The sequence below is a fragment of the Myodes glareolus genome, chromosome 14, assembly GCF_982192425.1.
Source record: "Myodes glareolus chromosome 14, mMyoGla1.1, whole genome shotgun sequence".
NCBI classification, from domain to species: domain Eukaryota; kingdom Metazoa; phylum Chordata; class Mammalia; order Rodentia; family Cricetidae; genus Myodes; species Myodes glareolus.
Genome location: NC_142039.1, coordinates 9,460,385 through 9,486,124, shown reverse-complemented (window position 1 = coordinate 9,486,124; position 25,740 = coordinate 9,460,385). Strand labels below are relative to the sequence as shown.

The window sequence follows — 25,740 nt, the reverse complement described above, 5'->3', positions numbered from 1 at the left end:
CTCTGCTGTACTGGAACTCACTTTGTAGACCTGGCTGGCTCTGAACTCACAGAGATCTGCCGGTCTTTGCCTCCCGAGTGTTGAGATTGAAGGTGTGTGCCACCACACATGGCTTGGTTTTTGTTGTTGCTTTTTAAGATAGCCTTACTACTGTTTCTCACCTAGGTTCTAGGGTTACAGGACCAACCATTCTCACCGAGTATTTTTACTAATGTATCACTCTTAAGTGCTGGGTACCAACTTCATCAGGCAAGGAGTTCTTTCATGAGGATTGATTCTGAGCATTTTTTCTTCTGAAGATTCAGAATCTGAAGTACTGTTAAAATCCAACATTCTTTTGAACATTGGTTTCAGATTTTGGATTTTTGGATTAGTAATACTTAGCTGGTAAAAATCAATGTAAATATTCAGAAAGCTAAATCTCCCTTATCTTCCAGTTCTAAGCATTTTGGATGACAATTACCCTGTATTTATTTTGCATCTCCACTTTTGAGTTATCTTTCCCTGAGAAATTTGTCTGGTTTTTCTTTTCCCTGTCTTCTGTTTTCTTGTCCTTTTCTCTCTTGTTCTTTATTTCCTTGTGTATAGTTTAGGATTTGGCACTTTCTGTGTAGCTCAGACTGGCCTAGATGTGTAGCAGTTCCCCTACCTCATGAGTTCTAAGTTTATAGGAATGTTCTGCATGCCTGGATTAAAGTACTTCTTCCTTTATATATCAGTACCATTCTTAACTATGTAGATGTGTGCTTGTTAAACTATGAAATTAAGTGACTGATACATAAGTATAAAGATAGGTTTTCTTTTTTTTTCTGTTGAAATGGTCATATACTAGTTCTCTCTTTTGATAGGAATTACACTGGTTTGGTTTTGAAAATAAAATCAGCTTATTTTCTTAAAGTAAACAATATGAGATTTATTTGATTAATATTTTGTTAAAGATAATGGTTTCTGGAGAGTAAAAAAATTAAAAATGTTAGCGTCTTTTCATAAGTGGGTTAAGCAGGGATTTTCTATTTTACAAGTCTTGGCAGTAATGTTGTAATGGTTTTATAACACAATGGGAATACTCTCTGGAGGTATTTCAGTAAAATTGGAATTTTATAATCTGGAAATATTTGGTAGAAATAACTGAGAAATATATCCTGAGTTTTCTCAAGGTTATAAATTTGGGTAATTGCTTTTAGTGATTAAAGAATTTAAAATGTTCTGTTTTGTTGGTTGGTTTTGTTTGTAAATTTTAGCAATTTATTTCTTTAGTTTTAAAACTTTTGGCAAAAGTTGATTTCCTATTTTAAACTTTTTAGATATGGTCATATACTACTTGAGTTCTGAGAAATGTGTCATAGGTGCCTTCTTATTGAGTGAACATCAGAGTGTATATACACAAACCTGGACATATAACTTACTATACAGCTAAGTTGTATGATACAGCTTTTTGCCTCACACACCATATTGCTATAATGCTGAATAATGCAGACATAACGTAGTGGTAAGTTATCAATCCAAATACTGAAAGGGCATAATAAATACCTGCCTGTTATAGGGCACTGTGTAGGCTGGAGTTTGTGAGAATTGAAGCTGTCCAGTGACAAGAGAATATGACGATGTAGGACAGGAAGGTATTCTTTCTTGGTTTTTGAGATGGGGTGTTTTTTTTTTTTTCCCCTTAATGTTGTCCTGGCTACCCTAGAACTTACTCTGTAGACCAGCTATCCTTGAACTTCTCTGCTTCCTGAGCTCTGGAAGCTGGGATTATTATTCACTACCATTGTCTGCCACCCCCCTTCTTTTTTTTCTGAGACAGAGTTTCCCTGTTTTATTGCTTGTCTTGAAACTTACTCTGTAGATCAGGTTGACCTGGAACTCACAGAGATCCACCTGCCTCTGCCTCTGAGTGCTGGGATTAAAATCCTGCACCATATCCAGCTACTGTAGCATTTTTACAATATAATTTTTCATTGTTTTCATTTATTGACTCTTTTGTAATAACATAATCTTAAAATGTCACAGAACTATCTCAAATATTTTCTATAAATAACATTGTTATGTTCACCAAAAATACTTGTTTATTCAAAAAAAAAAAGGATCTTACTATGTACCCTTTAGTTGACCTAGAACTCTGTGTATATACCAGGCCTGCCTCAAACTCAGAGAGATCCTCTTGGCTCCTCCAAGTGCTGAGATTGAAGATGTGTGCTATCACGAATCCATCCTATATGATCTTCTTTTAAAAATCTTTTAAGTTTTTGTTAGAAAATTAGGCAAAAACAACTCTCATTATTGGCCTTGTTCTGCATAAGATCAGGCATATCACTGTTTCCCATCTTCACCTATCATCTCCTTGAAAGGTCTTCAGGGAAGTCTTATTCATGGGCTGAGTATGTAGCATGAGTGTGTGCTAGCGTGTGTGAGGAATTTATTCTCCAGTACTGCAAAAAACCAAAAAGCATTGCCACCAAAAACCATGCAGAGCTATTAGAATTTACAGTAGCAGTACATTTTAGAATATTCCCTTAAGGACCTGACTTTATAGTTGGCATATTTTGCTTTTAAAATCAAATAGAAGACATAAGAATTAAAATACTTAAAAGCAGAGCATACACATTAGCCAGTAGCATAATTGCTTATTATCACTATTTAATATTGTATATACACATAGTTGTATGAATGTGGGTGGCGTATTGAATGCTAGTGTACTAAGTTTATTCAGTCCAACATCACTATAAACATGTTAATAATGCAGTGCAAGGGGATGTGTAATAGATGTGTAATTTTAGAAGACACTGGAAAAGTTTGCCTTCTTAGTAATCTTTTGGGAACATGGTTGTATATATGGAGTGTCTGTCATTGATCAAAATGTTGTTAGAGTGTGCCTGACTGTACTCTCAGCTGAAAGTACAGTTAGTAGTCTTAAACTTCTGAGCATCGTAATTTGTCAGCACAGTTCTGTAGAGTTCTAGCTGTTTCCTTGTCACTTTGTTTTTTGCTTACTGGAAGAATATGGTACCACATGTTACTAGCCTAGAAGAATTGCCATATCCAAACTTGAAATTGTCTCTACTGAATGTATTTTGATTTTTGTTTCATTGCAGAGTTCAAACTTACAAGCCAAGCCATTACAAATTGTAGACTGTGTATTTTTGACTGAGCATCTTGTTTTGTGTTGAATAGCTTCTCAGTGCTTTAAAATGATTATAGCTTTTCCTTGGCATGTAACATTGATCATTATATGTCTCCTTCTGCACTAGTTGAAGGTTTTTGAGACTATATTTAAGGTTTTTGAATTATATATTCATATGCTTTATGAAAAGGTAGAAATTGGGAACCGTTATTTCTCTTCTACTCATGAAAATTCTTTTATTAATACATGTCCACAGTATTGTGTCCTAAAGATACTTTACCTCCATCCACTTTTGTGTTTTCTCTCCTCTCCTCCAGTGTTCATCAAATGATATTATCAGTTAATTTATCTTTAATTTTACTTTTTCCCCTGTTGACACTGCTTGTTCATTTCCCTGCCACCCAGACCCAAAATAATCACACAGTAATTGTATTAATTGAAACACTGTTTGCTTATTAGCTTATGCATATTCCTGGCTAACTCTTAAATTACCCATTTCTATTAATCTGTGTATTGCCATGTGGTTGTGACCTATGTCAAGCGTCTGTCTCTTGTGGTGGCTACATGGCATCTCCTGACTCTGCCTACTCTCTCTCTACATCTCTGTTCGTCTTTCCTGCCTGGCTTTACTCTGTTAAGCCATTGTCTGAAAGCAGCTTCTTTATAAGCTGGCAATAAAACATATTCACAGCATGCAGAGGGGAACCCACATTATTCCCTTCTGTTTGCTTGTGTTTGCTGTTGGCGTTGTTGTAATATTTTTATTTTTATTTTTATAAAACTTCAAGATTTTTGTTTGGTTCTTTTTAATAACTTTCTTCAGTATATAATTATTGGACATGTGTAAGATAGAAACTCGTCTGTGAATAAGCCATATTTTAAAAATTGTGGGTTTTTTGTGCATGCACACAGTTGTGTGTACATGTGTGTTTGTGTGTGTACCTGTGTGTACATGTGAAGCCTAAAGGTTCTATAGCTAATTGATTGGCTAGTCTGGCTGGCTAGCAACTTTCTCTCCTGTCTGCTTTCCAACAGAATACCTGACTTTTTATATGTGTTCTGTGGATCTGAATTCAAGGTCTATGTTTACACAGCAAGCACTTTACCTGCTGAATTATCTCCACAGCTCCCCCTGTCCCGCGCATCCCCGTATTTTCCTTATTAACTCTGTAGTTTATTTTAGAATGTATGTATTTATTGTATTGGGATGTGTAACTCAGTTGTAGGGTACTTGCTTAGCATGCTTTGAGTTGTATCCTCTAAAGCATTGCAAAACTAAGCCAGGTGGTGATGTCTCTCTCTCTCACACATACACCTTTAATTTGAGCACTCAGGAGGCAGAGGCAAGAGGATCTCTGAGTTTGAGGCCAGCCTGGTCTACAAAGGGGGGTTCCAGGACAGCCATGGCTACACAGAGAAATCCTGTCAACAAACAAACAAAAAAAAAGAGGGGGGGGGGACATTGCAAAACCACAGACTAGATATAATTGAATGTTATAATGGGTTAACTCTGGAGTAATGGTCCACCTTTCCTTTAGGGTTTTAGTTTTTATTGCTTTACAGTGTTCTAAAACTTTTATTTTTAGAGACTTGTAAATTATTTTTGTTATATAATTCCTGGAGACTCTTCAGTTAGTGTTTTGATGATGATTTCCTTGAACATCTAGTACAGATTAGTAAGAAAAAGAAGGGAAATTAAAAAAGAAGCACTGACTGTGTTGCATTCTTCCTGTGATGTTTCATTCTGTTTACCACTCTGCCTTACCCCCTTACTTCCTGTTTTTACCATACATAGATTCTAGCTAGAGATAAAAATTGTGGTCTATCTCAGTTCTTTTTAGATCAGTGGCTCTCTCAAGCTGTGGGTTACGACTCCTTTGGCAACTCTCTAGTCCAAAAGTCCTTACATTATATTTATAACAGCAAAATTACAGTTACAAAGTAGCAATGAAAATAATTTTATGGTTGGGGTTACCATGACATGAGGATTTGTATTAAAGGATCACAGGGCTAGGAAGGTTGAGAGCTACTGCTTTAGAAGGTGAATTCAGCTCTCAGCAGCTCTGTGGCAGAGACTTTTCTCTAGTTTTTCCTCCTGGGCTGTTGGATACTCAGTGTGTGCTTCAACTGTAATCTTTTCTTCCAGGCATCTGTGGGTTGTTTGCTTTTCATTGAAAGGGCTACTTTCTCTTTTGAAATGAACTCTGAGAGAGCAGAAGGACAGGCAGGACTCAGTCCCTGGTTCGCTTTCAGACACTCTGGAGTAGTGACAGATGCAGTTCTTTGTACATAAAACTTTACTCTGGTTCTTTTGCCTTTAGAGGCCAGAGTCTACACTGGAAACTCTAGCAGTGTATTTAAGACCTCTGAACCTAAAGCATTCGTATGCTAAGGGAAAGAAAGGTGTCAGAGAGCTATTGCCTTTTTCTTAGTTGAGTAGGTACTTGGTTGCCACAAACCTTTCACTGTTTTCTAGAGTTCTGTGAGAGAGTTGAACAATTCCTATGTAATTGTCATTGTTTCTAGTACGAAACCTACCCTTGTACCTGTCTCTCTACCATATTTTCTTGGTATAAATTATATATTTTGCATTCTATGTGTATGTGTACATACACATATATTTATATATGTACAGTCTTGTGGCCTAGGCTACTGTTCTTTCTACTTTAACCTTTTAGTGCTAGGATTATCACTGTGAATGCCCCACCATTCTTTACCCCTTTAACTATTTGTAAGCTTTGTTTTGAAATACAGTTAAGGTTTTGGGAAACAAGTCTTACATTTGTTAGATTAGTTTTTATCAGTGTTGATCTATGGGATTTATTCCATACCATCAAGGCAATAATTCATTAGTTTTGGTTTCTTTTACTCTTCCTTCATTTTTGTAGGCTTGTTCACACCTCCATCTTTCATATTTGGGCTACTTCACCTGGCAGTGTTGTTGTTTTTAAAGATTTATTTATCTTTACGTGCCTGTGTGTTTTGCTACAAGTATGAATGTGAACCATGTGCATGCCTGGTGCCTTCAGAGCCAGAAGGTATCTAATCCCAGGAGTTAACAGTTGTGACCTGTCATGTGAGTTCTAGGAATTGAACCAGGGTCTTCTGTAAGATCAGCAAACACTCTTAACCACTGAACCATGACCCAGCCTTCGTTCGTTCCTTTTCCCTTCCTCTTCCCCTTCTTCCCTTTCCCCTTCCCTTTTCACTTTCTCTTCCCCTCCCCCCTTCCTTTCCCCTTCCCATCCCCCTTCCCCTTCCTATCCCCCTCCCTTCCCCTTTCCTTTCCGTTTCCTTCTCTCTCTCCTGGTGTTTTTGTTGGTTTGTTTGTTTGGCTTTTTGGTGGGCATTCTCATTGTATAGCTCTGGCTGTCCTTAACTCAGAGATCTGCCCTGCCTTTGCCTTCCATCTGCTAGGATTAAAGACGTGCACCACCACACCATGCCTGCTTCTTCTCTTCTTGTCTCTTCTCTCCCTCTCCCTCCCCCTCCCCCCTCCGCAAGACAGGGTTTCTCTGTGTAATAGTCCTAGCTGTCCTGGAACTTGCTTTGTAGACCTGTCTGGTCTTAGACTCACATAGATCCCCCTGCCTCTGCTTCCTAAATGCTGGGATTAAAGGTGGGCACCACTACAGCCTGGCGTGTTTTCTTTTTTTAATATAAGCTCTTATATTTATAGGTAATATCTATACATCTCTTCCTCCCCCACCACCAATTCAAGCTTCCTTTTGGAATAATTTTTCCTTTTTGAGGGAAATGATGCTTCTTTTGGCTTTTTGTTTTATTTTGTGTTTTGTTTTGTTTTGTTTGACACTTTTTTCATGAGCAACCTTGTAATTTTTTTTAAAGATTTATTTTATTATATAGTATGTGTGCCTGCAGACCAGAAGAGGGCACCAGATCTCATTACAGATGGTTGTGAGCCACCATGTAGTTGCTGGGAATTGAACTCAGGACCTCTGGAAGAGCAGCCAGTGCTCTTCACTCCATCTCTTCAGTCCCCTGCAGCCTTGTAATCTTTATATGTATTTGACCATAATAAACATACTAATATTCTGATAACTCCAAATTGTAGATTTGATTTTGTTTCCACTGGATTTGTGCTGTCTTTCTTTAATGTGTTCAGTGCTTTTTATTCTAGAAGTTCTTATTAACAAATTACAGTCATTATTTGTGACTAAGTTATGAAATGTTAGCCTTTTCCTTCATAGAAGATGTATATTTATTTGATGCAGATGGTACTTGTTTAGGATTGCTTTGTTTAAAGTTCAGAGTTTAAGATGATTAAAGCCTAGGTGTGATCTTTCTGAGGTCTGTAGTATATCTGATTTTTAATCCTAGCTTCTAGCCTTCTAGTACTTCTCTTTATCTGTGGTCTCATCTTCCTGGAATTTCACCTTTTTTTCGGTTTTATAGTAATTCTTAACCATAACATTGTTTCTTCTGCCTAAGCTAAGTTAATTAAAAGAAGCTTTAATATCAACTGGTAACATTTCAGATAAAGATTTATAATAGAAAAATGACACCCATCCTATGAACATTCAAAATATTGACAAAATATAAAAACTAATAGTGACAAATTTAATGTTATCATGATTAAGAGTATTAAAATCCTTCCTCTTGTTTACTTCCTTGATGATGAGAATAGAACCAACCCTTATTCTTGTTCAGACTAAGGCAAGTTCTCTGCCCTTGAACTATTCAACCTTTCAGGACTTGAAGCTTTAAGCTATTTAAAGCTATAAATTATTTATTGCAGAAATGAGAATGGAACCTAGAGCTTCACAGATGAATCAGGGACACTGCTAACTGTTGAGTTGTATAGCCTTCCCGTTATTTATGCGTTTGTTTTTGGCTTTTTAAAATAGTCTTAACTTAGCAGTACAGTCTGATCTTCAACTCACTGTGTAGATTGACTGACCTGGAAGTGAAGAAACACCTTTTGATGTAGTTTCAAAGTGTTCAGAGTGCTGGGACTCATCATACCTGTTTTCTTCAAATGAAAGTGGGTTTCAGAAAGTAGTGTTAATCTGAATTTAGTCTGCCCTTAAGTATCAATGTCAGCACCTGAATACATAAGTGCTCCCTTTGTTTATGTTCAGTGCATAACAGATGCAGCCATAATTAGGAACCTTTTCATCGTAGTGAGCGGGGACAATTATTACATAAATAATGCAGCAGCTAGATTTTTTATTATGGTTTTGTTATGAATTTGCTTAAATAGTCATTTTAAGAGATATTTTAAGACAGATAGTAATTTTATTTTTGATAAAATTTGAAGAATGACATTATGTATGTATTTATTTTTAGGTTGGGCTCATGTGGTTTGTGCCCTCTATATTCCAGAGGTACAATTTGCCAATGTCTCTACAATGGAGCCAATCGTTTTACAGTCTGTCCCACATGATCGTTATAATAAGGTACAGTGATGTCATCTGAATGTTGTTTGCATTTTTAGTTTTGAAACTAGGAGATAGAAAAGAGGTGGGTTTTAGTTTTTATTTTTAATTTTTTGTTCGTTGTTTTTTTTTCCCCCTTAAAAGACTAAAGACCTCCCTTTAACTTAATAGAGATTTGGAGAAGAATAGTTACCATCTTAGGCTACAGTGGTAAAATAGGCTCACAAGAGTGTAAAAGTCATAAACCTCCGTCATGTCTTCGTTTATTCTAATCTAGGCATTTATTAATGTTTTCGGGACATTTTGGTCACTCAGTACACATTTGTCCTTGAAAATTTACCAACCTCTTGTCTTATCAAATGTTAAGATTTGAATTAGTCATTATTTTTCTGTCATTAATCCCAAGTATTTGGGACATTGAGGCAGGAGGATGAGTTGAGCTTAGGAGTTCGGGGTCTAGGGTAACATATTGAGACCTTAACCATTTGCTTTATCTCTTCCTAATTTAGTGCACCCCCACACACACTCACACACTCACACTGTTGTTTGATGCTGCTGCCACACTCTCAAGGTTTTTCTGCTGTCCAGTGCTGGTAGACAGTGTTACTGTGTGTGTAAAGGAAGGTACATGTTGCTTCTGTGGAAGAATGTCATTATAGTCAATTTTAAGATTTCAGATACTTTAATAATCTTCAGATTAAGTAATTGGTATTTATTTAAAACATTTGGAAAAAATAAATCTTCTCATTCAAACCTTTTGTTGATGTTTTTGTGTATCTCACAAACACTTATAAAACATTTAGATCATATTACTTACTATTTCCTTTTTTGAAATTTAATAATCCTGAGCATATTTTACACCAATAAATGATATTTCTGTCATAATTTTACTGGCTCCTTAGTCTGTAGTACAGAGTATTGCTAGATTCAGTCAGCTGTGGAACAGCTCCTCATAGAAGGGCCTCCTGTGGTGTCTGGGTTCATACTGTTGGGATCCATGTGAAAGGGCCTGAGTGTTTTGGAAGTTTCATTATTGTGTGGCATTTTTTCTCTGCAATGCAATTTCCAGTTTTTAAATAATTAGCATGTCGAGTGAGGTTATGTTGACATTAAAAGTGCTGTTGTTTTTAAGTTCTTTTTTCAGAGGTTTTTCAGGTTGATTAATTGACCTTGTTTTATTACAACATATTTTTCTTCAAGGTGTTTTGTGCTTTTTTTCTGGAGGTTTGTTTTGCTTGTTTTGTTTGGTGGAGACAGGCTTTCTTGTATTCCAGTAGGCTTCAGACTTGCTAAGTAAGGTGCGTGTGTGTGTGTGTGTGTGTGTGTGTGTGTGTGTGTGTGTGTGTGTGTGTGACCGACCTTGAATTTGTCATCTTCCTGTTTCTACTTCCAGAGTTGGATTACAGGTGTGTACCAGATGCCATTAAGAGAGTAGCTTTCTTTATGGAAGTGTATATATTTTTAGTATTATTAAATAATTTTTAATCTTTGTGTTTGAGTGTGGTATATGTAAACGTGCTGTATGTGTGTGTGTGCAGGTGTGTGTCAAGGGAGTCAGAAAAAAGTATTAACTGTTTTTGTGTTTTCCACATTGTTCACTGAGACAGGGTCTCTCACTGAACTTGAAGCTTGGAGTGTTTTCTTCCCCTCCCCCCCTTTGGTTAGGCTGGTAGCAAGTAAGCCCCAACAGTCCTCTCTCTTTACTCTATAGTGCTGGGGTTTAAAAGTGTGTGTACTACCTCACCTTGCGTGTTACATTTATGCTAGGATCTGAACTCAGATCTTAATGGGTTACATTGCAGGCACTCCTAACCACTGACATGCCTCTCAAACCTGTATTGCTTAGTACCTTTAAAATTAATTTAAAAACCCATTTTCGGGAATAGTATAAAGTTCCTCCTCTGTTATTCCAAACTATATATTCCTATAAGGATGGGCATTCTTGGGCTAGAATAGCTCACGGGTAGAACATCTCCTACTATATGCCAGGTCCTGAGTTCAGTGTTCTAGCATTACAAAATAGAAAATGAAGGATGGTACTCATACATTTGTAACATAACTGTCAAAATCAGGACTCATTCATGTTTTCTCATTTTTCCCAGAAATGTGTTTCATGCAAAACACATTATCTTTTAATCTTAATAGTAACTTAGTCTTTCCTTTACTTTTGTCAGTTTGATACTTTAGACTATTGTAGTTTTTATTTTGTAGCATATCATTCTATTTGGACTTGTCCAGTTTAGTGGTTCCATTTTTGAAAAGAATGCCACACAGATGATTCTATGTTTTTATTGTCGTCTTGTCAGGTGGCACACTGATTCCAGTTTTTTTTCATACCTTATATAATCTTACTTTCATCATTAGTTAAGGTGATACCTGTTAAGTTTCTCTACTAGTAGATTGATTTTATTCCCTTTATAATCATTAGTCACTTTGTTGGAAATTAATTTGTGTGTAAAATCTTTTGTATGCCTTCTGCCTTTTACTCACTTTGGCATCCATAACTCTTTCTTTTTTGTTCTGTTTTAAGATTATTATGTATACAGTGTTATGCCTGTATGTATACCTGCAGGCCAGAAAAGGGCACCAGATCTCATTACAGATGGTTTTGAAACACTACATGGTTGCTGGGAACTGAACTCAGGACCTTTGGAAGAGAGTAGCCAGGGCTTGTAACCTCTGAGTTATCTATCTCTCCAGGCCTTCACAACTACTCCTTAATTTATTGTTATGACTCATGGCTAATTCTGTATTTCTTTCTTTCTTTCTTTATTTTTTAAAACATTTTTTTAGTGTGTATTCTGTTATAACAAAAAGCGCAGTTACAGTATGGACTTAAATGTGGTGCTGTCATATTTTGTTTTTAGTCAATGAATATTAGGTTATTCTCATGTGAAATGTAACTATGCATGAGTTCAAACCTCATTAAAAGATATTTATTTGATAAGTTACTATTATTTATGTGTATGTGCCTGCTTGTTTGTGCACCATATATGTGCTGGTGCTCATGGAGGCCAGAACAGTGTGTTGGATATTGTGGTTAGCCTGTTGTGGACCACTGGGAACTGAACCTGAGTCCTTTGCAAGAATAGCGAGTGTTCTTAACTAAGCTCCATAACCTTGAACATCTGATCTTTCTGCATCTTTCCCGAATGTTGGAATAACAGGATATATTACCATGCCTTGTTTGTTCGACTCTGGTGACTCAGACTCAGGTTCTTGTTAAATTAAGCAAGCACTCTGCTACCCAAGCCATAGTCCTGTATGTTTCTGAAATCCTTCCTGCATTGTTACCTCCATTTATTTGGATGTTGATGCTGTTGTTGCAGCTTGACTGATGGCATCTCTTTAATCTGCCTCCTTAGTCTCCTGACTCGTTTCTTTTGTTCTATGAGCATTTTCTTTTCACCACAGCATTGTATTGTGGCTCATCTCGATTCATGGGTAGTCTAGTACTACTAGAACTAATTTTCTCCAAGGAGCTAGATTTTCTTTTACATGAGAATGATAGTTAGAGACCAATGTATATATTAAACAAACTTATTATTCTTTCTTTAAAAAATATTTATTTATTTATTATGTATACAATATTCTGTCTGTGTGTATGCCTGAAGGCCAGAAGAGGGCACCAGACCTCATTACAGTTGGTTGTGAGCCACCATGTGGTTGCTGGGAATTGAACTCAGGACCTTTGGGAGAGCAGGCAATGCTCTTAACTTCTGAGCCATCTCTCCAGCCCTCCATACTTATTATTCTTAGGGTATTTTTGGTCTCAGGTTCTCTCAGTTGTTATAGTTAGAAAATAGATACATGTTTATTAGCACTTCCATGCAAATTTGCATATATTAATATCTGCATCATATATGTTGAAAACTGTGAGTCCATAGTGATTGAATTCTGATGCAATATTTGAATTTACCTTTGAACATATTGATATGTTCTGTATCAGTGTCTATATATATATTGGTAATTCATAAACTCAGTGACTTTACCAAATGTAATCTAGAAGATCTAGGCTCATTATCATTATTTCTTGTCATATTTATGGCTTGTTTCAATCTGAAGATACATGACTTCCTTAATCTTAGTAATTTGCTTATTCGATTCTTCTTCCCTATATGACCAGATCCTTATTGCATCATAGCCTCAGTCAGGCTCACTTCTTCCTGCCCTGCATGGCAGTTCTTTTCATCCTCTTTAGGATGGCAGCTTCACTCCACTGCTGCCTACTTCCCCTCTGGGGTTGATTTTTTTTTCCCTTGTTCTGGCGTCTCACTTACTCCTACCCTGCTTCTTTTGGGGGAACAAACCCTAGTCAGATTGTGACACTCTTACTGGACCCTGACTTTCTAGTGTGGAGATTTCCCTTTTTCCACCTCATGGTTTTAAGGATAAAGTATTTGAAGAGAAAGGGAGAGGGGTGAAAGGAAGAGCGAATCACTTAGATTTCAATCTTCAATCTACCTGAAAAATATGTGTCCTTTCTCTCTGACCTGGGTAGTCACAGTAATCTTCCTGCCTCTGCCTCTTGAGTGCTGGGATTAAAGGTATGTGCCACCACACCCAGTTTTTATTCACACACACACACACACACACACACACAAAATTGGATAGTTTTACATATAGTCAATGTATGAGAATTTCACATATAGTCAGTGGTTTGATTCTATATATATCCCCCACATTTCCTTCTCCAACTTCTCCCGACGCTCTTTTGTCTACTTCTCAACCTCATGACTTTTTTTTTTTTTTTTTTTTTTTAAATAACCCAAGTTCAGTTTTTCCCACCCTCCCGAGACAGGGTTTCTCTGTAGCTTTAGGCCCTGTCCTGGAACTCACTATGTAGACCAGGCTAGCCTTGAACTCACAGAGATCCGCCTGTCTCTGCTTCCTAAGTGCTGGGATTAAAGATGTGTGTCACCACTGCTTGGGAAGACAAGGTCTCAGGGTAATTCAGTAATTCACAATTGGATTGCTACTGTTAATTTTTTTTTAAAAAAAGTTTATTTTATGTATAAGGATATTTTGGATACATGTATGTCTGTGCATCACATGTGTGCCTAGTACCTACCTAGGCCAGAGTGGGTTTTGGATCCCCTGGGACCTTGATACTAGACAGCTGTGAGCTGACATATGTTCTGGGAAGTGTCCTGGGTCCTCTGGCAGAGCAGCCAGTCTCTTTAACTGCTGAGTTATCACTCCATCCTCTCGCTGCTACAGTTTTGAAATGCCTGTACTGTTAGGCAGCTGTGATTACACCTTTTAAAAAAGATGCGTGAAACCTGGTGTGGTGGCACATGCCTTTAATCCAGTGAATCTTTGAGTTTAAGGCCAGCGTGATCTATAGAGTTGAGTTCCAGCATAGCCAGAGCTTTATGGAGAAACCGTGTCTCAGAAAACGAAGAAACAAAAGCAAAGTATGTCCATGTCTATGGAGGCCAGTTGTTGTCAGTCTCAGGTTTCATTTCTCGGATATGATGTCATTCATCTTGTTTTTAGACAGGATCTTTTTACCAACCCCGAGCTTGCTGAGTAGGTCAGTCAGGCCGACTGCCTGGGTTTGGGGGATTAAACTGAGGTTCCATGCCATGCTTGGGTGGCAACAACTACTTTTCCAATTGAGCTATTGCTCCTGTTCTTTTTAATTTCCATTACCAAATCACAGCTGGATGGCCTTATGAGGTATTATTGTAATATTTTGATACAGTGTATAATTCTCCTTGTTAGTTTAACAGTGACTTTGTGCATATACTCTAAATCCTGTTACAATAAAAATGTGTCTTCTCAAGAACTGCTAAATTTAGCCCTCCCCTCCCCCACCCAGTATTTCAAGACAGGATCTCTGTGTAGCCCTGACTGTCCTGGAATTCTCTTTGTAAACCAGACTGGTCTTGAACTCTCAGATTCACCTGCATCTATCTGCCTCCTAAATGCTGGGATTAAAGGTGTATGCTGCCACTGCTTGGCTCAACCTCCCCCCCCACCCCCCATTATCAATCTCATAGCCTGGACCTTGCAATGTAATCTAGACTGGCTCTGAAATTGTGGTTCTTTTTACCTCCAGCCTTTTGAGTGCTAGGGTCATGGATACGTATTATATCATTCCTGGCTTCTGTTCTTAAAGTTCCTTATGGGCATGAACAGTAGCTGGATATTGTTCTTTGTATAACCAATTTCTAGTTGGGTGTGAGATTTTATTCACCTGTATACTGTTCATCACAAAATAGTATTTGTGTAATTTTCTGTCGCATGGGCATCCATGATTTTGAGCTGTCAAAAGCCTGTTTTTACATGGGAAGTGAACAGAATGTCAGTTAAAGTTGCTGGAGTTGGTTTAAAGAATTTCTGATTTACCAAGCTAACGTGCTGCCTTCCTACAACAGCATGTTATGTTATTGGGGCTTAATTGCTAATGTGGAGAGTTATGTAACCTAAACTTTGCTCACGTTTGGTTTTGTAAGATATGGAAGACTGTATTTTGCCTCTTGACCTCAGTGCCAGTTAAGCGGCCTCTTGTCTGGCAGGTTTTTTGAGTACAATGAAAAGGCTAATGAATGCAACACCTTTGTGAACTTACCATTCTTTAATAAAATTAGATAAATATGTTATTAGTTCTGAAGATAGCTATAAAGTACAGATTCATATAAAGCTCCGTCTATTTATTTTTGTTTTTGTCCCTTTATCCTAAGACTTGCTATATATGTGATGAACAAGGAAGAGAAAGCAAAGCAGCTACTGGTGCTTGCATGACATGTAATAAACATGGATGTCGACAGGCTTTCCATGTAACCTGGTAAGTATGTTTCCATTATTGTACATAAATAGAATTGGCAATTATATTATGTAACATCATGAAATCAAATATCTGCCTATGCATGTATTATTACATTGCATTCTACATTTTTTGTTCAGCACTGAAGATCAAACTCTGTAATTGTGTAAGACCCTGAAGCATAAGGGTGGCCAGGCCCCATTCCTGAGGATCTCCCTCTGTCAGGCTCCACCAACCAGCTGGATCCCAGCTCTTTCAGCCTCAGGTGGCCAAGTTCCTACAGAGCCCAAGCTCAGGACTTGAAAACCTGCTCATCTCCACCATGTTTGTGTCCCCACAGAAGCCCTCTGTAAGCCCAGTCCCTGTTGCTCCTTACCCCAGCAGAGGCAGCCACCTTGGGAGGGTGCTCCTGAGTTTTTCCCCTCCTGATAATACTCTTGTGTGAGGTTTGTCGTGTGGTGTGATTTCTGTGGTATTTCTTGGCTCCCTGCTTGCTGGGATACCTTTCCCTTCAGAGCTGTAACACACCTTGTACATGCTATAAAAACACTCTGCTGTCCAGCTACATCCCCAGCCCTCGTTTATTATTTTGACCAAAAAGCATAGTCTGTATTGATCTTGCTTACTGTGCTATGATTTTGAAACATGTATGAATTGCAAAGAATGTTTCCTTCTAAGTTGATGTGTGAGCCAGGCCTGGTGGTACAAGCAAAGTCAAGGCCTGCATGAGCTATGTAGTATGAAGCCATTTTGGAAAACTTTATGAGAGAGACCATATTTCTAAAATACAAAAGACCTGGCAAGATCAGGAAATAAAGATGCTTGCTGCCAACCTTGATGACCTGAGTTTGGACTCTGGATCCCACATGGTGGAAGGAAAGAGCCAACTCTTCCAAGTTCTTCTCTGACCTCTGTAAATGCATTGTAGTTCAAGAGTGTACCCTCCTCAAAAATACATGCCGAATACATGAATAAAGATAATAACAAGATGGATAGGGATGTAATTGAGTAGTAGCGTGCTTGCCTAGCATATGAGAGGCCCCAGGACCATTTCACAAAAGGAAAGGGCACTGTTCACCCCATCCCCACCGCATTGCTACTTCAGGCCTCTAGTGAAGCATGGCATTTATTTGTACTAACATTGATTTTAAAAGTAAGAATTACTAATTACGAAGAGAAAAGGAATTTGTCTCTTTCTCCCTTTTTTTTATCACTTGTATTTTTTTAAACAATATTTTATATTTTGAAATTATAAATATTTTATGAAACATTATTACTGTGTTTTTCTGGGCTTTCATTGTTATCCATGCTTGTTTTAAATCCTAGACTCAACTCATATCAACCTCCTAAGCACTTGCAATCACAGGGGTGTGTCATTGAATGCAACTTTTAAAGCAACTTAATCACTATTTGGTGACATAAAACCTTCATATATCTTCATTCATGATAAAAATGGAGAGGTTATTGTAAACTATAGCCATAGTCTTAAAGAATGATAATCACGGGCTGGAGAGATGGCTCAGTGGTTAAGAGCATTGCCTGCTCTTTCAAAGGTCCTGAGTTCAATTCCTGGCAACCACATGGTGACTCACAACCATCTGTAATGAGGTCTGGTTCCCTCTTCTGGCCTGCAGACATACACACAGACAGACTATTGTATACATAATAAATAAATATTTAAAAAAAGAATGATAATCACAAGTGGAGGTGAAATGACCTTGGTTACAACTGCAATAGAGCTTTTCTGTCCCCTTACTTTTGTGAGCGAGTAAAGTGGGCTTGGGCAAGGCTAGGACCTTGCACATACTAATAAGCAGGTGGTTTCCTAGTGGAGCTAGACCTTTGGTCCCTATATTACCTCTTTTTCCTCTATATTGTCTTACAAATGCTAAAAAGTTAATTTTCTTTGCTTAAATGTGTCATGGCTTGAGGATCATTGGTGTCCTTGGCTTTTGTTTGCAGTGCTCAGTTTGCTGGGCTGCTTTGTGAAGAAGAAGGAAATGGTGCAGACAACGTCCAGTACTGTGGCTATTGTAAATACCACTTTAGTAAGCTGGTAAGAGCAGTTTTAAATTTAGTATTAAATAGCAGTTGATTTTGACAAGATGGTGACACCATCTTACAAAGGGCATAAAATAAGAGCATAGTTACAGTTCTTCCTTGACTTTTGCTAAAAATTAAATACATTTAGTACGTTCTGTATTGAAAATGGAAAAAACTAGTAATTGTAAAATATTTTGCTTCACTAGGATATTCTAGATTAGAGTATGCTAGTAACTGATAGCAAATATCATTTAGTGGAGAAATTTACTTTTAGAGAACTCTTTAATGTTTTTCCTGTTTGTAATAACTTTGAATTTTTTTGTATTTTGTCTCATCTTCCTGTTGCATCTCTGTTACCCATCTTACTTGTTATATCTGTAACTTGTTTTTATTTTCTAGGAAATAATAAAGACAGAAATTAGGCTGTTTGTAATTTGACTAAAGACTCTGATAAAATGTATTTAGACTCATCTTGGAAGGTTTTGAGATTTAGTCAGACTTTGTGATTAAACAGTTACATGGATGATTGAATTAGAAACCTTTTGAAGCATTTAATTTTCAAAGTTTTTAAATTTTATGTGTATGAGTGTTTTACTTGCACGTGTATATATGCACCACAAAGTGCTTGGTGCTCACAGAGGTCAGAAGAGGGTGTCAGATCTTCTGGAATTGGAGTTATGGATGGTTATGGACTCTCACGTGGGTGCTGGGAACTGAACTTTGACCCTCAGAAAGAGCAACAAGTGTTCTGAACTGCTGAGCCATGTCCGTAGCCCATAGTTAGAAACTTGGTTTTTATGTACTTGAAAAATACGTATTTTTAATGCTCCTAAGTACCTCTTTCAGTTCTTAAATATGTAGATTAATATGCTTAACATTTTTCTTTGTCTTATTTTTAATTGCCATTACCTGCTAAATACGTCTTACTTGCCCTCCTTCGTCTTATAAATGATATTAACCATCCTTCAGGCCTCTACTGATGAAATCACCTAATACAGCAAGTTGTTATGGTGTTCCTCATTAAATGATATATGACTATTGCCTAAAGTGTATGTCTGTGTTGCTCATTGCTAAAGATGGATTTATCTTAATGGGGTGGTAAAAATGAACTGTTTATAAGAAGTTTAGACATTATAAAAGTGAAGTTTGAAGCTGGGTGTGGTGTCATGTTTGTAGCCCCACCCACCCAGCACTTGGGAGGTGGTAGAATAAATAGTTGAAAGTCATCTTCCAGCTATTTGTTGTTGAGGGCCAACCTTGGCTACGAGACCTTATCTCAAACAAATAGCTGAAATAATTTTGACATTTTTTACAAATAGAGTTTTTCTCACTACTAATTATTGATGTGATATTATTTGCTAGTTGTGAAAATCCATCTGGTTAAAGTAAAACTTTTTTAGAACTTGAAGTTATTTTGTAGTCACTGTAAAAATCAGTTTAAAACTAATCAGTTACAGTGTGAGCATCTTGCAAGCACCCAAACTATTCTTACCTTTACACTCTATTATGCAGTGCTGTATTTTAAGCAGAACTATGTAATGTTTTTAGTGATACATAGGTCTAATATTGACGTTTGTCCTAATTTGTTCTAAATGACCTGCAGAGCCAAGGCTTTAGAAAACTGTTTTTCTCAGTATTTATTGAAAGTAAATGTTTCTTGCTTTACTACTGGCAATAAAGTAGCTCTTTTGCATATTTACTTTTTCTGTTCTTCCAGTCTTGCCATTTATTTTTCCCCTGTCTCCCAAGTGCTGGGATTTCAGCTATGTACTATTACCCCAATGGCATTCTTGGGGTAAATAGCTTTTGGTTAGACCTCTCCCCTCACCTCCCCTCCCTCCCCTCTTTTTTCTCTCTCTCTTTGAAAATATAGTAGCTTATTTGAAATAGGTATGTTTTCAAAATTTTTTGTGGGGGATGGAGCAGGATCTCTATATGTAGCCTTGGATGGCGACTCTCTATGTAGGCCGTGCTAACCTTGAACTCACAGAGCTGTCTGCTTCTGCTTCCCAGATGCTGGGATTAAAGATGTATGCCTCTGTGCCTGGCTTGTTTTCACACATCTTAACAAATATACAAAAATATGGCATTGATGTTAAAATTAGGTTTATTAGATTTTTCTTTGTAATGCAAGTGGATTGTGTTTAAACTCTATTATAAATTGAAATACTGATTTTTTAAAAAAATTCTTTTGACATTTAAACATTTCACATTGAAAATAGTTTAAGCCTAATTAAAAAGTGGATTTTTTATATACATATACATATATGTATATATTTTCTTTTTTAGAAAAAGAGCAAACGGGGATCTAATAGGTCATATGACCAAAGTTTAAGTGATTCTTCCTCTCACTCTCAGGATAAACATCATGAGAAAGAGAAAAAAGTAAGTGGATTTGTTGTTGCTAATTATGTAGCACATCACTTAATAAAATTAAAAGAATCTTTTTAGGTAAAATTGTTTTTTTACAGCTAAATGGAAACATTGAAATTCAGAAAAATTTATTGATTTATTAAATCAAGACTAGGTTTAAAATAATGCCATATTTGTAAATATGATTTTTGACTATTGTAACTGAAAGTTTAAATAGACCTTGATTGACAGCATGAGAGTGATTTCTTGCATGTGTTAACAGGTCATCTTACAAAATCTGAGGTGACTTGGGCAATGATAGTTTGTTGCTATGTATCACTAACTGATTATGTCACATGTAAGTAATTTTCCCATCAGCTTTTTGCTTTTACAATAGAACAACTTTGAATTCTAAATATTCTTGGCTGTTTTATATTTTTCTGTGATGCTAATGTTTTATTTTTCCTAGCGGCCAAATGTTACATCATTTGTTTGTGAATATTTTGCCTTTTTAATCAAAATACTAAATCTTTCTTAAATACTAATCTTTGTTCTGATTTACCTGTTTTCTTCTTACATTTTTACCTGCTTTTACTTTAAAGGCTGATTAATTTTTAATTAATTAAAAGCAAATAGTATAGAATTATTCATACTTGATTTGTGATTCTTTTAAGAATATATGGCAGTATAATAAAGGGATAATCCCTCTTAATTATCTTAATGGAAATGAGATAAAAGAGGGTATCTTAAATGGAGAAAGAATGCTCTTGCAGAGTTGATATGAATTAGTTTTGAAAGTATATTAGGTTGTATTTAGAGTTTGAAAATAAGGCCACATAATACTTTATGTCTATAAGTACTTAGGACTTGGGAAATGGTAATGTATAGGTTTTTTTCTAAGCATGTGTTGACTTTCAGTTTATGTTTGTACCTTTTTAAGTTAAATATTAAAAAGAATTCAAATATTTGGTTTTGAGATTGCTCTTCTATTGTGAGCAAAATAATAAGTGCAATTTGTTTAGCATAGTTAGCGTTTATATATAAATATTGGAGGTCTGTGGTAGCCAGTAACTGAATGTGTTTATCTTATGAAGTTGTTTTGTGATAAAGTGATAGGATTATGTTTATTGCTTGGATTGTTGATTTAAAAAATGACAGATTGGTTTAATTAGGGTTTTAATGAGTGATACCGTGATTGTATATAGACTTTTGAAACCACAAACTGAAGTTTCTGTAGGTAGGCCTTATTAGAGTGTGAAAAGGGAATTGTCACTGTTAGTGATCTTTAGTTGTGGTGTTTGGTGAGCACTGTTTGTTTTAGAAATGACCATTGCATGATCATACTGATTTGAATGTACACTCTCATATTATTGAAGGACTAATGTAATACAGTGTTGAATAAGTACAGTTCTGTGATTGTGCTTGTCATTTATCTCCCCCAAATGAATGTGATTTTGTATTTTACTAAATCTTTATGAATTGTTGTGGAATTCTAGATTTAAAAAATTGTATTTAGTTAAATTTGTTAGCCCCAGGTTTTAGAGTTGTAAATAATGTTTGAATTCTACTTTTCGCATATATTAAAGGTATAACTGAAGTTTTTTTGTCTTCAAACCTATAATCTGTTTATTTTATTTTTCTCTCTCTGGTGCTGGCAGTTGAACCCAAGGCCTCTGGTGTACAAAATAATCACTTTTAATACTGAGCTACATCCCCAGTCTATATTTCTGTGTTTTTTTAATTAGCTCAGGTTTATTAATGTATTACACATAGTTAAATCTGTTGTAAGCTACTAGCTTACCTTAGTGTAGGACTTTTAAATATGGTATGACATTAAGTAATAACATAGATGAATTGATGAGAGTAACCGATTTAGTAGTTTGCTGTCACCTTGTCTGTCTGGCATTCATTAGAGGAAGGGACTCATGCAAGACTTTAAACCCTTGTGTTCAAGTTGTTATCTTGTCTCATTCTCCTTAGTAGTTAGAATCACAGACCTGCATCACACTGTACCTGGCTATTTTCTTTTTTAAATGTTTATGTCTAGACTTGGCATGGTGATACACACCTGTGATTCCAGTATGCAGAGAGTAAATTAGGAAGTTTAGTAATTCTGGGCCAGATTGGGCTACTGACAGTAACCACAGACAAATATTAGGAAAAAAATGGTGTCTGCATTAGACATTTACAGACGTTATTGTATTAGCCATTACAGATAATCTTGAAATCAGTATGTCGAAGGATATCTGTAGATTATATGTAAGCAATACAACATTGTATATATGTAAGAGACTTGAGTATTGCCAGGCGGTGGTGGCACACGCCTCTAATCCCAGCATTCAGGAGGCAGAGGCAGGTGGATCTTTGGAAGTTTGAGGCTAGCCTGGTCTACAGTGTGAGTTCCAGGACAGCCAGAACTGTTTCATAGAGAAACCCTATCTTAAAAAACCAGAGAGCATGCGAGAGATTGATTTGGGTATCCATGAATGTGTGTGTCAGACACAGGAATGTGTCCTGGAAACACTCCATGCTCACCTCCCCAGGAATGTTAATCAGATGACTCACTTCATTGAAATGTATCATTCACAATCTGTTTATACTTGGGTATTTTATTTATTTTCCTGATTATTGAGACAATACTAGTCTTGAATTTCTGATCCTGCCTCTACCTCCCAAATTCTATAAATGTAGGCATGTGACACTTGTACCAAGCAGACATTGGCAGATTTTGGTACTGTTGATTTTCAAGACAGGATTTTTTTGTGGTGACCTGGTTGTCTTGGAACGCACGCTGTATACCAGGCTGGCCTTGAACTCTGTGATCAGCTTTCTCCTGCACCCCAAGTGCTAGAATAAAAGCATGCACCACCACTGCTAACCGTAATGCTGTTCTTAAATGTTAAATGAACTACCTTTGTTTATCTCTGTTATGGAACATACTTTCTTTGTATATTGCGGAATGTTTTCTTGTTAAATTAAAAATATGTTGCTTATACATTGCATTTAATGCTAAATATTTTGTCATCTACATTATTTAAATTTGAAAGGTAGCAGTATAAGTCAGTGCTAGCTGTATGCTTGATCCCTAATACCAAAATTTGATTTTAAAGACAGAGTTTCTCTCTGTGTAATCCTGGCTGTTCTGGAACCCACTCTCTATACCTTCAGTTCAGAGAACCGCCTACCTCTGCCTCCCAAGTGCTGGGATTAAAGGCATGCACCACCATGCCTGTCAAAAGTTTATAACATTTAAAAATGAATTTATTTATTCATTCATTTATTTTTATGGATGGTGTCTCACTGTAGTTCAGCTGGCTTCAAAATTATAGTTCCCCTGCTTTAGCCTTCCACAAACTGGAACTATAGACTTGCTTTTTACCATGCGTGGCTATATTTTTGTTAACACATACTACTTTTACAGATGGGTTACATTATGCTTTTTTTTATACATGTATATAATGCATTTTGATCATAATTACTCTTCAGTATCCTTTCTTGTCTCTCTCCCTTTGATCTTCTTCCTTTTACCAATTAGTCTTCTACTTTTTCTACTTTTGGTTTTGTTTTGTTTTATTTTGTTTTTTGCATTGCATGATGGGGAGGATGACCCAATGAGTTTGGGATTGATTATAGTAGTATAGATGGGGATTATTTGTAGGGTCATAAGCTACTCATGAATATGCACAACTGAAGAAAATGTCTCTCCCCTCCAGCATCAATTAACTACCTAGAGATCCTCTGGTAGGGGTGGGGCTATATTTTAAAAACATCTGGAGGAACATTTAAGTGATTGGAGAGATGGTTTAAGAACACTGGTTGCTCTTCCAGAGAATCCAGGTTTGATTTTCTGTTCTTAAATGTTGGTTCACAGCTGTCTGTAATTCTAATTCCAGGAGATCTGATTCCCTCTTCTGGCCTTGGAGGACACCAGACACACATGTGATGCACAAACATACATGCAGGCAAAAAGTATAGAAATAAGTAAATATAATAAAAATTTTAAAATGAAAATGTAAATATTTTTCTTTTCAGGGAACTTGTGTGAGACCAAAGCTTCGTTACAGTGGGTTAAGAGACCCAGGTGTTGTGGCACATGCCTTTAATCATAGGGAGACAGAGGCATACAGACCTGCCTGGTCTACATAGTGAATTTCAGGCCAGCCAGAGATACAGTTTATGGCCCTTTCTTAAAAAGATCGATTAGAGATGCCTCAGTGGGTAAAGTGCTATATAAGCATAAGGACCTAAGCACCTATGTGTAAACCAGGTGTAATGATGTTTACCTAAAACCCCAGTGTATGGTGGAGGAGGAAGAAACAGATCAGTGGATCCTTGGGACTCAATGGTCAGCTAGCTTAGTTGAAATAATTGAGCTCCAGGTAAGTAATAACAGTGCAAGGCAGGAAAAAAGCTCATAATGAGATAGGACTTTGGATAAAAGACAATTTCTATAAATTGTGATGACACATTTTTAAAGGAACCAAAGGACATGCTAAGTTAATTACAGTGCATGTGCGGTTTTAATTTAGCTGCTAATGATTTGAATAGTGAATTAATAAAAGTTATTAAATAGTTATAAAATAAAATTTTGCTTTCTAAAGTAATCAAGTGATATTTAAAATGAAAAGTAGACTTGACTATAGTTGAAATCGATAGGAATAGAAGTATTATTTGTCTTTGGAATCATCTGTGTATTTAACAAACCTTTCATTTAAAAAGAGTCTCTGGTCATATCTATTAGAAAGGTTTACTAGAACCAACTTTAAGGCTAGGGATGTGTCTTAGCAAGAGTACTGTCATAGAAGACCTGGGTTTGGTTCTCAACACCCACCCCATGCATGGTTTATAATTGTAATTCCAGTTTCAGTGGATCCAATGCAACTTTCTGCTTCTGTGGGTACTAGACATGTTCCTGCCATGCATGTAGGTAAGGCATGTGTACACATGAAATAAGGTTTATTTTTAAAGTTGTATTTAGTTATTTTTGCATCCAACCTTTCTTTTGCCTTACTCCAGTTCGTAGGCATTTATTTGTGTATTTATAGACCAGCTCTCATTGTGTAGTTGAGGCTGGTCTTGAACTAATTATGTAGACTAGATTGGTCCAGAACTTGCCATCCTGCCCCAACCTCAACCTCTTGAGAACTAGAGTGACAATTATGTACTACCAGCTTTGGTCAGTTTGAAGGTTTATGTAATCATTTAAGACTTGAGAAGTCATGTTTTCCTAGAGAGGCTAAATGGCATGTCTAAAGACAATAGATTTTTGTAATAGAGGAAAATGGAATTTTTTTTGGTTTTTATGTCTAATTGTTCTTAAGTAAAAGAGGCATAGTTACAGAGAGGAGTTGAGAAATTTACAAGATTACCATCTGTGCAACATGCCACCACATTGGGAATTTTCCAACTTCAGAAAAGATTTATTGCTTAGCTAAGTGTGGTGGCGCACGCCTTTAATCCCAGAAGTCCAGAGGCAGAGACAGGTGGATCTCAGAGGCCAACCTGCTCTACACAGTTGAGTTCCAGGCTATCTAGAAATTATTGCTAAAGGCTAAGTTGTAGGTCATGATTTGGGATTTGTTGGTTATTTATTACACTGAGACAGTCTTGTATCAGTTTTTTTTCTAGAGTCTGCACTAGTGACTTCATTAGTGACTGTCCTGTAGATGCACTGTAGCTTAAAGTAGGGAGGAATACATTGAGATGAGTTCATAAATGGAAAAAGTATATTGAAAGTGTTTGTCTATCCTGTTGAACACCAGTTTAGCCATTCACTGTGTTGTTCAGTGAATTCTCATTAACTGGGAGTTGCTGCTTGCTGCCACTGTACGTTGCTTATGCAAGAAAAGATGAAAGTCATAATTTGATGTACAGTACTGTGCAGTACATACTGAGCCATTATAAAAACTTTTGCACCAGCCTAATTTGTTTTTGGTTTAGTTTTTTGTTTTGTTTTATTAAGACAGAATCTCTCTACATAGTTATGACTGTTCTAGAACTCACTCTGTATACTATATACCAGGTTGGCTTTGAACTCAGAGGTCTTCCTGCCT

The 25,740-nt window shown here is 36.6% G+C and overlaps 1 protein-coding gene across 13 annotated transcripts in view; it reads left to right on the top strand.

Moving 5' to 3' along the window:
- The window catches only part of Mllt10 (MLLT10 histone lysine methyltransferase DOT1L cofactor), a 154,785-nt gene that overhangs the window by 33,087 nt on the left and 95,958 nt on the right, over positions 1-25,740 (top strand). For 10 of the 13 annotated variants that reach the window (XM_085699030.2, XM_085699032.2, XM_085699031.2 and 7 more), the window contains 4 exons: positions 8,432-8,541; positions 15,210-15,313; positions 17,255-17,348; positions 19,625-19,720. In XM_085699030.2, coding sequence (XP_085555156.1) covers positions 8,432-8,541; positions 15,210-15,313; positions 17,255-17,348; positions 19,625-19,720 — 404 coding nt within the window. The remainder of the gene's footprint in view (positions 1-8,431; positions 8,542-15,209; positions 15,314-17,254; positions 17,349-19,624; positions 19,721-25,740) is intronic. The other 3 variants (XM_085699042.2, XM_085699043.2, XM_085699035.2) reach the window with 2 other exon arrangements.